Here is a 16,220-nt window from a genome sequence, read left to right as displayed (position 1 = left end):
AAAATCTGACTCATGAAATAAGCATACAACCAAATTCATAAGAAGTTCTTATTTGATAATTGAACGCCAGGAATTGAAATGTTGTAGAGATGACTATATTTTCTTACGCCAGTCTTATCAAATCATTGAACGTCACAGAGTCATGACATGATTATAATTCCTGTGTTTAGCTTTCTTAAGCCGATATATACCTTCCAAGCTAAAACACATAGAGTTATCTGATGCGCGTGTCTAGTCCTAGGTACATTTTAACATACATTCAAGAATATGCCGTTCTAGGTGTTGCAATAATGGTTTTAGTGAGAACACATGACACATGTGTCCATCTATCGTCACGTAATATATCACCACGAATTTTATAACAAGTCATTTCAATGTGAAATCCACCTTACATGACGATAAACCTATCTTCTCTGTAAAAATCAGGCAATTCCAACTGAATATCCATTACCAGTGGCTGATCTGCCGTTACTTTTGATGTTTTTTCTCGTTTTAACCACATTTTCCATCTTATCCATCAAATACCTGATCATTGCAACTGAATTGGCTTGTTTTTAAACAGTTGCATCATAGATTTTACACTTACTTGCCTTTTAGAGTAATGAGATGAACTACGATTCATACCAGTTTGCCCTGGTAGTACATACAAATCACTCATTATGTCATAAAATAGTTTGCGCATGCGCAACATTGTTAAATCATGTGTGTCATAACCTTGAAAAATGTTATCAAACCAAATCATTATATCATTTAAAATCCCAACTCACTTATTTTACAGTAAATAGTTAAAATATTTTTTCATGAATTTTGTTACATGTTCGCGCATGCGCAAACCTTGTATGTGTCAAATAATCATGTCTAGTGAACTATTCACATGTAAAGAAGGTAGCTACCAAATCTGACAGCTGTTTTTCACTAAAAGAAGGTAAACGAAAAGTTTTCCAGAAAAAATCAGTATTTTCAAACTGAAAAAAACCAGCCATTTTAGAAAACAGCGGTGGCCATCTTGAAAAAATTATTTTTTTCAATGGCCAGCAGTCGTTTCTTTAAAAGTATATAATAAAGATGCTTTGTGGTATTTGTCATGCTTGTATCATCATTTGCACAATTCCCTCGATTTTGCCTGCTAATATCTTCCACTAGTGGGAGATATTATGGACATAATTGTGCATTTCGTGATACAAGCATGAAATTTGGTATAAAGGTTAATTAAATGATACTAATAAAAAATCCGCTGCTGGCCAGAAAAAATAATCATTTTTTCAAGATGGCCACCACACATTTTGAAAATGGCGTCATAACAAATTATCCAATATTTGTTAATCCTTTGAAAGGTGTGTTATATGTAAAATCCATTGTTAGATTTGATAAAAAGAAAATGACAGTTCATAAATAACGACTAGACAATACATTAATGAAACTTAAGGTGACTTCCGGACTCAAAATGTCGGCTAACGAGTCAAAAATTTCGATTTTTTTCAACTTTCAAGCAATTTATTATGTTGAACAAATTAGATATGGAATGAAAAAAAATAAACATAGAAAATATAGAAACTAAAGGTTGTTTGCGATTGAGGTTAATGTCTGTACAATAATTATAAAAAAAAAACTGCCAACAAGGAAGTAGTCGTTTAGAGCTGAATACAGTTCAAATATTATAACGGTTAGCAACTATGATACTTTACCCATAAAAAGCTGTAATTATACACATTTAACTGCATCTTATATATCTGTTTCATCTTTGACTTTGCCGACATCAAAAGATCGATGTAGGATAACAAAACTTAAATCAAATAATTTGAGAGTGGTGAAAAGGGAGCGGGCAACATTGCTTCAAGTTTTGTTAATCCAAAATCGATTTAACATATATCCATATAGGTTAATCAATTTTCCCAAATTAGGTCAAAAAGGGAGGGGGGAGGTCAGTGAAGAAACTATGTGAATTAAGAAATGTTATCCTACATTGAACTTATTTTAAGTATTTACTGATTTATTAAATATATTACAAAAACAAATTCACAAGGGTAAAATCAAAACAAGATAATGAAAAAAGTGTTTATACAACAAAAAAACCTTTTACATGATTTAGATTAATGTCTTAATAAAAATTATAAAATTAGTTTAAACTGCTGACAAGGAAGTAATCTTTTATAGAACAGAATACATTTGAAATATAATAACAGTTATCATAATGATTCTTTACATATAGAAATAACGGTTATTATATATAACATAGACATTTAAATGCACATATCCATTTTTGAATACAAACCTTTTTTATCTACCTTTTATTGTATAAATCAATTGATTTTTTGAATATTGAACACTGAGCTATTTCAATGTTTTAAAAATAATCATGAATTAGGAAGTGATATGAAATATGTCTTTAACCCCTCAATGTATATAATGACTGGACCTGTGCCATAAATGAGAAAATGAGAATGAATTGTTGGTGACATCTAGTTAATAATTATCTTCCATGAAGTCGGTTGATGTAATTGTATGCGAATACGTTTGATTACATAATGTAAATAGCAATAGACTGTGTTTATAATCGCAAGAAGTTGTTTACTTAAAAATGAATTATATCAGTATCATTATTATAATTTTTTCGATATGTATTGATCTGATCAGTGGTTTCTTTGCGAGATCATTGCGAGATGGAAACTGGAGGACTAAAACCCACTTAGATATAACAGGACCGGGAACCTTCCGAGCGATTAGCAAGTATACTATTGCCAATAAAGGAGTCGGATCTTTAGATGATTTCTTTCGAGACGGTAAGACAACCTTCTTTTTCTTATTGAACGTAATTTGCCACTGATTTTTACAGTTTGTTCTTATGGTTTAGGCTGTTACACCACAGTGACCGTCTCATGTTAGAGCTGAGGGTTGAGCGCCCACAAAAAGTAAAACCACACACTGCATCCGACTTTTAAATAAAGTTATGAAAGTGAGGTTCATTTGCTTAAGGTCTAGAAATGTGCATGTAAGGGTTTTGTTTTACGAAATAAAATATTTTCTATACACACATTGAAATTAACACTCAGGATAAAATTCCAATATCAAGCAACTCGCAAATTTCCAATAAATCTATGCCTTCCATGCATTATTTCTTTTTGTACACTTTTAGATCCCAATGGCAAGAATACAATGTTTGAGAAAGTATTTGCATTAAGAAAGGCGGTTGCTGATACACAGGAGAACAGGAAAGATACAGCTTATTTTCACTGTCACGCCGATCAAATCTTTCTCGGTAAACTTTAAATTACAAGCATAGTTAGTCCCTATAATAAATGTTCTTTTTCTTTTCTATAATGCATACTCTTCACCAATTGTTAGGGCCAATGCATCACGCAAGTGATTTGTTCTTTACTAAAGATTCAATAGACTATATCGTTGGAAATATCAAGTCAAGAGCTGAATGTGATAGTACTTTTTGTTTTCTGCATAAAAAAAGACAATCATGTAAATATGATTAATTTCTGAAAAATCATTCAATTTAACAAACATGGAAAATATTAAAACATATGTTTTTTCGGGGGAATTAAGCATCTCAGAAGTAATCGAAAAAAAGAAGCAATCTAGTAGCATAGATAACCAATAGACACTGTGAAAATGAAATATTTGACAAATAATTAAAGCACCAAAATATGTAGATGTACATGAAATCTAGTTTACCTTAAACATTTCACTTCCCGTCTTATGATTTACGACTTCAAAGATACTCTACCGATTCACATGTGCCAATTTCCGCAGAAATGTCTTTGAAAACTTCAATGATCTAATATTGCTTTTACAATTTATATATACTAGTCACTTATTATTGATTGTCATTATCACATGATCTATTTTGATTCCAGCGCATAACTTCGTAAAATCTTGTAAACAGAAACTGATTGCGCGAAAAGATGACATTGACGAATTCGTAAAACAGCTTGGCGAATGCCTCTATACTATACAATCTTTCTACAGTAATACGAACTGGGTGGAAATGAACGGTGGTATTGCATATGAAGATTTTGGTAAATATGAGCATATTGATGAATGGTTGGATTTTCAGAATAACAAGTTGGTTAAAAGTCAATGAAACATGTGTACAACAAAAAGTACAAAGTTTCACAAGTATTTGATTAATGAACATTTGGATTAATGATTTGATTATCAAAATATATGAGAGAAGAACTGAACACCACGAGACTCGGTACCAAATTCATATGCATTGTTCTCTTTAAAACAACTTTTTAAATGCTTATAAAAAATAAGATGTGGTATGATTGCCAATGAGACAACTATCCACAAAAAAAACCAAAATGACACAGACAGTAACAACTATAGGTCACCGTACGGCCTTCAACAATGAGCAAAGCAATTAGCATTTCATATTTTGTCATTGAAATAGAACATGTATATGCACTTTTAACTTGAAAACAAGCGTTTAAAAAAAACCCAAAAAACACTTGAATTTGCTCTCAACAATAATGTATGATCAATTAAAAAAATTATATCAATTACCACAATTAACCCTCACATCATGTTTTTTTATAACAGGAATAAATGATTTAATGGAAGTAGCGGCTTTGGAAGAAGACACCTGTCTAGATAATGCAGATTACAAGTATGTAAAAAGATTAAATTAGAATTAGATAAAACACATGAACAAGGAAGTAGGGGGTTTTATGTTAAAATAAGATTTAATAGATGGTATCGATTACTTTGCATACATTTAATTTGAATAACTTTTGTGTATTTACCTGAAGTAAATCCAAAACTAACATTTTTGTAATTGACCACGATATCAGTCTCTTAAATCGACAAATACGATAATCTATAGTATTCAGTTCTAATGTTTACATATCTAAAAGGAGATATGTAAATGACACAGCAAACCAACACACAGGTTTATACGGTAAACTGACACGGAATTGAGGACCTTGAATTTACCACAAATATCAAATAATTTTATATACTATCTATTGCAACAAAAAACTTGACAAATTTTTATGAACAAGAATGTGTCCATAGTACACGGATGCCCCACTCGCTTTATCATTTTACATGATCACTGGGCCGTGAAATTGGGGTCAATACTTTAATTTGGCATTAAAATTAGAACGATCATATCATAGTTAACATGTGTACTAAGTTTCAAGTTGATTGGACTTCAACTTCATCCAAAACTACCTTGACCAAATAGGTTACGATGTTTGAAAGTCATATATGGCAATACAATATGGTCATGTAATTTTTATATTCAAATCCTCCACCTTTTAAACGCGCACAATAATGCACAAACAAAAGGTACAGTATCAAACATTATTAACGAGTATTTAGGAAGAAGCATAAGAGTAAGTATGCGCCTTTTGGGATCTTTTCACGCAACCCTCATATATATTCGACAGAAGCTGCATTAACTGGTTCATAGAGTATATTCCGTTTCTGCAAAGTGTACTTTACATTTTTTCACCTACATTTGCCATATGAGTATATTTCTTATTTTTCCACTGCGTCGTTGAATTGTTCATAATCCATATAATCTTGTTGTTTTAGTTCTGGATGTAAGAACAACATAAGAGTGAACGGTAAATTGACCAGCGGATACCATCACGGAAGAGGCAATACCAAACCTGCAAGTAGGTAACATTTAATTTCGCTAAACTTAATAAAATTTTGAAAATTCTAACCTAACATGGCATCCAATATCTAAGTTTATTAAATATTATTTAAATTGTGGATGAGGTTGATATAGTTATATCTGACATGCAAATGCTGTGTAGTGCATATTGTTTTATTCTCATTACAACGCACATATGACATTAGTCAATTAAATGCGTTTATCAAATATAATCTTAAACCGATCGTGTGATAACAATAATTCTTAAAACAAAACAAAAATATGAGAATTGTAGAATTCAACTATAAATTGGTATTAAACTATACAAAAAAAAGTATGAAGTTTCAAATTATTATATGAAAAAATTATGCTTTAATGTTAAAACTGGAACAAAAAGTCTTAAGTTCAGTTCTGTAATTTTTTAAGAGGCCATAGGTTCATCAACCGGTAAATGTAGTCATGGAGGTCCTGACGATGACAGCAGGAAACTTGTGGCAAGATGTGGCATCAATAAGGATTCCATTACCCCTGCATGGTCACCACATTCTCATTTACACAACCAGGCATATACGGCCGCTGTTCAGGCTACTGAGAACTTCCTTGTTGCAAATGGTCAGTAATTAGCCTCTTTGAATTATTTTTAAATTGGTATCGGTTGTTCAGTTTAGCTTTGCAATTGAATATATAATTGCGAAACTGTTTAAATATTATGATATTTGGTGTTTAAACACCTCTTTTTACGCCATTGTTTTATGGTGTAGGGTACCCGGATAAAACCACCTACCTTCGATAGAAAAACTGACAATCCTAGGTTATTAAAATTGTAGTTGAGTGCATCCTCAGTGTTGACTAGCTAGTGATTCCAGTTGTAACTACAAAGATCACTCGGCCACCGAGGACCCTCGGTTTAGAAACTGATTGGACGGTTATATACAAGTGTATTGATATTCTATTTTAAAACGTTTTGTAAATTTGTAAACTCATGATAAAACACATTTATATTCTTATTACTCAAACGGAAAATACGAAATAAAGGAGATCTACAAATTAACACATAACACATACAAAAAAAAAAATGACAACCGTCACTATTGTACGGTCTATGTTTTTTTTATTCTCGAAAATATACAGGTTTCTTTGCTTTACTTTCAAGTGATTCTTTACACAGAACCTGTTTCCAGCCTCACGGTATTTTGTATTTATTGTCATTATGAACCTCATCAAGGGTTGTCTTTGGTTTTATCTTGAATATTTTATCCGTCAAGATATTTGTAATTAGTGAGAGATCTTCGATATCATTGCGGTATCACAAATTCGATTGGAAGCTTTATTATTTACCAACATGTATTCTTTTCTCGTGTATATTCGTTGCAGTAAAATTTTCGTTTAATTCATTCTTTGTGTAGTGTAAAGATAAAGACGTGTAGAAAAGCTCCTCTATTGATTCGGTTTTCAATAAAAGCGAAAAGAACATTGAAGAGGGACGAAAGATACCGAAGGGACAGTCAAACTCATAAAACTTAAATAAACTGACAACGCCATGAAATTATAAGTTGAAAATAAAACCATGGCAAAAGGAAAAAAGAGAAATTACCAATAAGCAGTTAATAAAACAGTATATTAACAAAATATAGAAAATGTATTAAATGGCTATGTATAAAATAAGATAAGTTTTACTGTATATTCTCCCTGGATATCAGTTATAATTGTATGTAACAGGGATACTTGATGGAATGCTGTACATTAAGTAATTTGTTAAAACAGCAAAGAGTGCAATAAAGAATTTATGAATGTTAAAAAAAAAAAAAAAAAAAAATATAGAAAACTAAAGACTGAGCAACAGGGACCCAGATTAACTCAAACAAGGAATGATTTAAGATGTTCTGGATTAACCGATAAGCCAATCCTGCTCCGTGTACTACATCCGTCGTTTTTTTAATATAAGTATAAACCTTTGCATGGAAATATAAAATCCGAAAATAATAATGTTGCAATAAACCCTATTCTGTCGGTATGCTTATTGTCAATATTGTCTATCCGGTATGGCTTTCCTTAAACTAATAACAAAATTTATCAAGACTAGAGTGGAGAGAATAATATTCAGGGGGAGTGTTCTTTAGTTTTGATCAGCCAAAGGCATTGCCCTAGACTCATTTCAACGTTCACTATCTTTTATACAAACATTTCGATAAAAGAGGCGGTTCCAGCCTTGACTAAAATCATCATTTAATCTAACAAACAAAATACTGTCACTTGCATTATTAACTTTTTTGTCTAGGAACTGGAGTGTTATACACAATTGGACCAACATTATTTGAAGATGTATTTCATGTTAAAAGACGGAAGGATATGACTCTAGCTATGGCAATAGACTATACTGGTTCTATGGCAGACGATATTGATGCTGTAAAAGAATATGTGTTAGAACTGTTAACAAATACTGTAGGATCTGCCAATGAACCCGCTGATTATGTTCTGTCTTTGTTTCATGATCCAGGTAGGAATTGTTTTATCATGTTTTTTACATTTTGATTCTAAAATTTGTTACTTTCTGCATTTGGTAAAATGATTATAATGTCCTTATTTTGTTACACTTAGCGCCTTTTATTTTATATTATCAAGCTTGTAACCCCTCATTTTTCTATGATATGATTATTATAGTAAATGAAAAGAAAATGATGAATACCGATTATTTTCGTCCATGAATATATATATACAACTCGTCTAAACATCACCCAACAATGTTAGATCTCTACATTTGCTTTCACAAAGTTAATGTTCCTCCCTCGCCGGGAATCGAACCCATGCTACTGAGATATCGTGACACCAAATCGCCTGCACTGTAGCCGTCCCGCTAGACCACTATATTTTACTTATTATTTTAGAAAGCTGGAATTCCGCCTATAAGTATGAAGATGGGTATGAAATGATCAACAAAGTTCAAACAATTGAATCAATCGGTGGTGATAATCCAGACTGTCCTGAATACGCAGCAGCGGGGATGTTAGCAGGTATTATACAAACATCATTATGAATTGCTTATTACATTCAAGCTATTTGAAATTTGTGGGATTGATTTCCCATTGGCAATGATACCACACCTTCTGATATTATATCAGATATAGAAATACTGTTGCTCGGTCCGTTTCTGTGTATGTTACATTTTAGTGTTATGTCGTTGTTCTCCTCTTATAATTAATGCGTTTCCCTCGGTTTTAGTTTGTTACTCCGATTTTGTTTTTTTTTGTCCATGGATTTATGAGTTTTGACACGGTATACTACTGTTGCCTTCATTTAGTGATTACAAATAAAGTTCACGTTTCCTCCAATATGAAACTTTATTTTTAAATTTTATACTGAAGATTAAAACAAAAATCATGCTCTCTGGTAGGACCAGTATATCTTCAATCACAAAATGAAGGGACAATATATAAAACCTTATGTATAAGAGAAATGTATCAAACAGTTGTTAATAATATTGACTGAAATTTCCCTTGTATCTGGTATTCGGTTAAGTTAGTAAATGATTTATATTTCAGTTTGTTCTGTGTATTTTTTACGTTCTGATGGACCAAATTTTAGTTTAAACATATTTATTTATAGTGGATTGGGAAACATCACAACTTATATCAATCCCTTTCAACTTTGCGGGTGCGCGTGATGCCTTGTAGCAGCGTTAGTCTGTTCCTTTTTGAAATCTTCAAGGGTGTCTTTTACGTGCAAGAAAAATTACTCTAAAGGTTAATGCCATTATGTCGTGTCCAACAGAATTTAATAAAATACAACTTTATTGATCCAGTTTCACAATTGGGTTCTTTGCTTCTAAACCTAAATATTGTTTTGACGGTAGTTCTATTTTCGCGTGTACAAATAAACACATTATTTAAGGCAAAACACAAATTTTCCAAATGGTTTCTGTAAGTTAACTGATTATTCAGTAATTCTGAATTTGTTAAATGTTTATTTGGGTGTGTGATATCACATGCATGAAAATGATGAAATCCTTTCATTGCACAGCAATAGAACTAATGAGAGATGATTCACCTCTGTATGTATTTACGGATGCAGACGCAAAAGATGCTAACCGCATGCAAGAAGTCATTGATGCAGCCAAAGCAAAGAATATCTCAGTATCTTCATTGTTAACCAATCAGTGTGATCTCAAAAAACGATCAGCATTAGGTTTGTATATTTATGATGAAAATAAAACTGTTCTAATCTGTATATGCTGTTTACTTATAATTAACATTGTTCAAACATTTTAAAGTCATTGCACTTAACATAACAATGTTTAAATCCAACATATTGGTTCCCTTCTCAGCTAATTGACCGACATTACATTTAACTAAGCAGAATATTTCTGAATATTTAAGCAATATAAGAATAACTGTTTTGATTGGGTTTAAAACAATTCTCCGCATTATACCAATGGACATAGATGTTTACAACTATTGGTCATCGTACGGCATTTAACAATGAGCAAAACCCCATACTACATAGCTTTTACACGCCCCCTTATTGAAAGAGGCAAAACAATTCAAACGAAAAAATAAAATAAGAAGGTCAATATCATTAAAACAGTTGAAGAGCATTTAAAATGAGAAGACAAAGTTTTTGCCGAATCTCGATTAAGCTTAAGCTTGCTATGCCCAAATGTTAAAAAAAACCTCTAAACACTTCTAAAGCTTAAGGACCAGCAAATTAATACACAATGATGTATCCAGATATGGCATGTAATTAAAAGCTGTCATCAATAAATCTATCAATTTTACTTATCCTTTACCTTTTTAAATGATTGCTAGTGTTAAATCAGCTTAAATTTTAAAAGTGTATTCTGTTATTTCAGGTCGGCATGAAAGGTCTGCATCATCATTGTCATTTTTCCAACAAATAGCTGAAGCAACTGGTGGAAGTGTTTATGAAACAGACAAAGAAAACATTGGAAATGTCCTAGACACTGTTATAGGGGTAAAATATTATTATGTTTAGTTATGTTGTTCAAAAGCTACACCTAACATTAGGACTTCAGTTGTAAGAACTCAATATCAGTTTGTAAAAATCAAGAATATTTCTGTGCATGACATACATGTAGTTTATATCATGTTATTAAAGTTTTATATAACGAAAAAGACCGAACAGGTTTAACATTTGACGGATAAGTACAATCTGATTTTTATTGGAAAAAATAATTTAGATTTTCTTAAATATTGTAGGAAACATTTCCGTCTAGTGAAATAATAATAGATTCGTTTGACTGGTCGGCTGCAAAAACTGATGACCAAAATATTACCGTTGATAGTACAATCACAGTGCTGAAGATAAGTGTTACTGGGTCATCTGCAGAAACAGATGTAGATATATATTATGCTAATGGTATGTAATATTTAACATAATATATAAGTCAGGTAAACTTACCATTTGTAATAGTTTGTGCTATATTTCGAGATGAATATACAATTTCTTTTAGTGGTAGATTTAAAATTAGTACCATATCAATTTAGAAGACATCTTCGATAGCCTACGACTAGACACACTCTTCCGCAGCCGTGGCAGATTAAGATTAGTGTAAACAGCATATAGCGATAGATAGAAGTCACGCTCACTCCGACTACATCTAAATGACCAATGACAACACTTGTGCTGAGAGGTCTATTGATAACTGTGTCAAATGTTTGATCATGTTTTAAGATTTGGTAAACAAAAACCACATAAACATACCTATTCTAACTTCTGAACGAGGAGAAAACGGATGCATTCCAGGTACGTGGTTGTTAAATCTGAAGTCTTCTGTGTATTGTTTTATGAGCTGTTGCTTGTTTTGTCGTCGTTTCTGTTGCCATTATTTGGTATGTTTATAGTTTATATCTGACCCAAGATCTGACTTTACTGGAAACTTTTTTCGGATAATTAGCCCTTCACTTATATCGTTTTCGCGTCATGTTTGCAACCTTAAGAACTTTATGTTTTTAATTTTGTAATAGGGACATTGGAGACATATACATCTGGAAAGTCAACACGAATATATACCTCATCAGGCGAAACCATTATATCAATCCAGGTATAATATAATTTATGTACATATACAGTACCCTGCAATATTAATAATAAAGACAGCTTCAAATATAAACGGAACTCAATGATTGGATTTGTATTGTGAAAATAAGTGTATGCAGTCCAAGATTATACGTTTCATAAGTGTGTCACTGTTTTTTTTTTTATATCCAATGCTGTCTATCGTTGATGGAAGATGTTCGATGATCGCTTTGCATGTTATGTTAACTTGTATATTATTTGTTTGCGCATGTCTCTGTAATGAGTGATATTGTGGGTGATTGTCCTTTTTTCTGTCACGTAATGTTGTCATTTTAGGGATGTTATTTAACAATGTCATAAAAGCGACAGGTTCAACCGAAAACCTTGTTCTCACAATATATTGTATCAAATCAGAAAGTTGACATTTGTTATCAAGTAGTTTGTCTGTATGTTGGCGTTTGTTTTTAATCCGATTCCATGTTCCTGTTGTTCCTTTGTTTTTAAAGAACACCTGCACAACAAATTGTTTTGCTATAACTAAACTCTCTGGTATTAACCCGATCTTTGAATGAACATGACAATTACATTATATGTCAATATCTAACAAAGTCAAAGTGAGCAAAATATAAACCACAAAGATAACACGTCGGCTTTGTATAAACGGATCTGGTTGAGCATTACTATTTAAAAGAACTGTATCACTGCTATGGTCATATTTATATATTAAATGTTTACAAAGCTTTGGAAATTTTTAAATACTAAGGTTTTTCTACCTCAGGAAAAGATTACCTCGTCTGTACTTGGCAAAACTTTTAGTAATTTTGGTCCTCTATGCTCTTCAACTTTTTTGGGTCTTTTTTTTTTTTTTTTTTTTAATTTCTTTGGATTAGAGCGTCACTGATGAGTAGACGAAACGTGCGTTTGGCGTTAATACAAAATTGTTATCCTAATATCTATAATTAGTTTATTTACCTCATTTCCGGCAATAAAATTTCATTATGTTTCAGCATCCTCCAGGAAGTATCATGAAACTAAGAAGGAATGTCAATAACGACTGGAAGGTAAATATTACAGCACAGAGCTCTATCAAGATAAACAGTGAACTATTAGAACACACAGATACTGGTGATATGGTTTCTGTGAAAGGCAGTCCAATTCTAGGTAACTATTTTGTTCAAATAGTCATATCTACCATATCATTGATGATTTTACTAGATGCTCTTTACGGTTTCACCAGTTTCTGAAGTTGAATAATTGAAAACCGATTATGTTAAAGGCAGATGCATTCTCTTGGAAAATTAATTTAAAACGTTTTTGTTACAACCCCACATAGCTTGCCATCAAAACAATTTGGTTGATATAGTAGACGTACAGCTGAAGCCGATATAACATAATATGTGGTAAATGTAGTGTTTACTTTTAGTCACAAACTTTCAAATGTCTGGAAATTGAATACAGAATTGTCGCTTATAGATGGTATGTATGTATTAATTTCGAATATTTACCATTTTGTTTTACAGATAACAACTATACTGTTGCTTTGTCTGTGTATGGCCTTGTATCAAATGGTACATGTCACACCATTGCATTGACCGATAATACTGGAAGTGTTATATCGGTACACGAGGCTTCGCAGTTGCAGCGAGATTTCGATACGTTGTGTGCTGCAACCTTCAGAACGCCACATGCTGTAAGTTACGTTTATTTTGATTTAACTAAATTTACCTCAGTATAAGATTAAAGATATAACCAATAGTCTTTTTCCTTGTTTTATTTTAGGAAATTAAATGTATACAAATAAATATTGTTCTCATTCAAACTAGTAAAACATACAAAGTTAAAGGTCTCAAAACATTGCCTTCTGATGGATTGTCCGTATTCCTTGCCATCATGTAGCATCATTTAAGCCCTTTATTGTCATAATATGCACTGCTTACAACTGGTACTGTTTGTTTTATTAATCATATATCCTATTACGAATGAGAGTATACTGCTCCCTCTGTCCCTCAACCACATGAAGTATTGGCATCATTTGATTAAGAACAACAAATAAGACCTTCTCAGAATTGTATAAGTGGTCCAATTGGAAGGTTGGTCCAGGCCCGGATCCCGTTTGTAATTTTACGTGTTCCACTCGTTTTAACGATTTAAAATATGTCACGCTTACAAAAAACAGCCATTCCCGCATCATGCTTATACTCCAATGAAACATACGTTTTAATGTGTGATGATTTGTCAAAGCATTGATAAGCAATAACACTCCGATAACAGTAAAGAACAAAAGTACACAGTATTGCATTTGAGGGATTATAAAATAGATCATTAAGGCTCTGCGTTGAAGACCGTACTTTGACCTATTATGGTTTAATTTTATTAATTGTGACTTGAATGGAGATTTGTCTCATTGGCACGCATAACACATCTTCTTATACCTACTCATTGCAGGAATTCCAAGTTAAACTATATGGTAACGACGATAGTGGGAGACCATTCACAAGGAAGCTTTCGGAACTATACAAACCTGCAAGTGTTGAACTAATCATTACAGCATCAACTGGTAGGTATGTCAGGTTCAGAGGGGAGACGGTGCTCTGGATCCTCAACACATTTGAACAATGAGGTCCGACCTGAGATTTAAAAACACCCAAATGTTTAATTTAAAAGAAAATCGTAACCCATATGATATATATAATTTCCTTGTTATAAGACACACTACACCATACAGTATTAATTTTGACCAGATGAGATCATTTATCATAAGAATCTTGGTCCTAAATGCTCTTCAACTTCGTACTTTATTTGGCCTGTTTAACCTTTTGGATTTGTGCGTCACTGATGAGTCTTTTGTATACGAAACGAGCGTTAGATATAAAACTGCAATCCTGGTATCTATGATGAATTTAATTATACACAATTTCAAATACTGGCATAGTGAGTTCTTCGATGGGTTTTTGGCAATATCTTTTAAGTCGTGTTTTTTTAACATGGAAACACTCATTAAATATTGCATATTTTGGCTTTAATATTGATTCATTGATAGGGTATTTGCATCGGAAATAAACACATTTATTCTAAACCTAGTTGTTGGAATAATACGAGCTATGTTCCTCTCATATATTTTATAAGAATATAATACTCAACCCCTAACGGGAGTCATTGAACTTGATATTCCTTTTGAAGACGAAATGTGAGTCTGGCATATAAATAATATTCAATCCTGGTATCTTTGATGAGTTTATTATCATACAATACGATGATAAGATCAGTACATTTGTTTTACAAACAATGAACAGCATAAGTTGACTATCCACTCTAGAGGGTATCATCAATTCAGAATTCAGTACTTCGGTAATCACATGATTTTAAACAAACTTTTCTAAAATTTGTCAATTTATTAATTAAGAAATGATAAAGAACCTAAGGTTTAAAAAGTAAAGTTAGCGTGTTGATTTCATGTTTTTCAAAGCACTAATTAGGGCTTAGTAATTTGTACTTAGATTGTAACTACTGATACCCGGCATTTTTAAATTGTGTTTTCGTCTAATGGTTTTCAAAGTTGCCGATAATAAGAAAAACATATATTAATGTTTACAATATCAACAAAAATGTATAATGTATCCTTACCTTCCGCAGTAAGGTATCGAGGATCACGTTTATACGTTTGAGGGGTTCGTGATTCCTTCTTTTTTTGTTTCATCTTTCATAGACTTTTCGTACTGTCCATTTGAACTGCACACCAGCAGTTTACTATCAAATTAAATATGTGTACATTTCTACACAATGACATATAACATCAATATTGTTTTCAGATGATGTTATAATTGGAAAGGAAAGACTAATTGGTTATCAGGTTATAAATCGTGGTACTGTGACAGAGACGTATCAAGTATCAATATCAGACGATCATTCATTTGTTCACGGAACCGGAACTGTAGAATATACACTGTTGGCTGGAGATGGTGCTAATGGAACATTTGCTGTTAAGCCTACTACACCCTCTGTTATATTGTATGTTTTATTGGCTGTTAAGCCTACTACACCCTCTGTTATATTGTATGTTTTATTGGCTGTTAAGCCTACTACACCCTCTGTTATATTGTATGTATCACTTGTTTTATAAAAAAAACTTGTTTGAAAATCGTTCATATCAATGACAATCCCAAAATTCAAAAACAGTACAAACATGTTTTAAGTCCGTCACGACGATCCGATCATATAATAAAAAAGAAAATTATTCGACAAATACGTTTTGGCATATTGTGTAATGTAAAGATCTCAAAAACTATTTTTGGTTTCAATTCTTTAATTTAGAAATGAACATTTCTTGTTCGTTTAGATTGGGTTTTTTTCGGGGCTTTTTATAGCTGACTATGCAGTAGGAATTTTGATAATTTTTTGAAGTTCGTATGGTGTCCTATAGTTGAAACCTTCTACGTCGTTTTGGTCGGTTCCTCGTCAAACATACCACTTTCTCTTTATAAATACATTTCTTTAACATTTCCATTTGTATTTCAGTTCATATACAATAGCTGTTTCAATTGTATCAACTGGTGATGTTCAACAGAGTATAACC

The 16,220-nt window shown here is 32.1% G+C and overlaps 1 protein-coding gene across 1 annotated transcript; it reads left to right on the top strand.

Annotated features, from left to right (window-relative positions):
- Positions 1-2,481: 2,481 nt before the first annotated feature.
- On the top strand, positions 2,482-15,767 carry LOC134717738 (uncharacterized). Its single transcript, XM_063580232.1, has 16 exons — positions 2,482-2,780; positions 3,134-3,256; positions 3,864-4,025; positions 4,552-4,618; positions 5,551-5,633; positions 6,041-6,226; positions 7,893-8,111; positions 8,500-8,625; positions 9,632-9,796; positions 10,461-10,582; positions 10,828-10,987; positions 11,596-11,672; positions 12,655-12,808; positions 13,168-13,337; positions 14,093-14,204; positions 15,457-15,767. Exons 1-16 carry the CDS (start codon positions 2,579-2,581, stop codon positions 15,765-15,767), a joined length of 2,439 nt encoding a protein of 812 aa, XP_063436302.1. The 5' UTR covers positions 2,482-2,578.
- Positions 15,768-16,220: the final 453 nt, after the last annotated feature.

The sequence above is a fragment of the Mytilus trossulus genome, chromosome 5 (assembly GCF_036588685.1).
Source record: "Mytilus trossulus isolate FHL-02 chromosome 5, PNRI_Mtr1.1.1.hap1, whole genome shotgun sequence".
NCBI lineage: Eukaryota > Metazoa > Mollusca > Bivalvia > Mytilida > Mytilidae > Mytilus > Mytilus trossulus.
The sequence above is the reverse complement of the archived record's forward strand: the minus strand, read 5'-3'. Positions and strand labels throughout refer to the sequence as shown.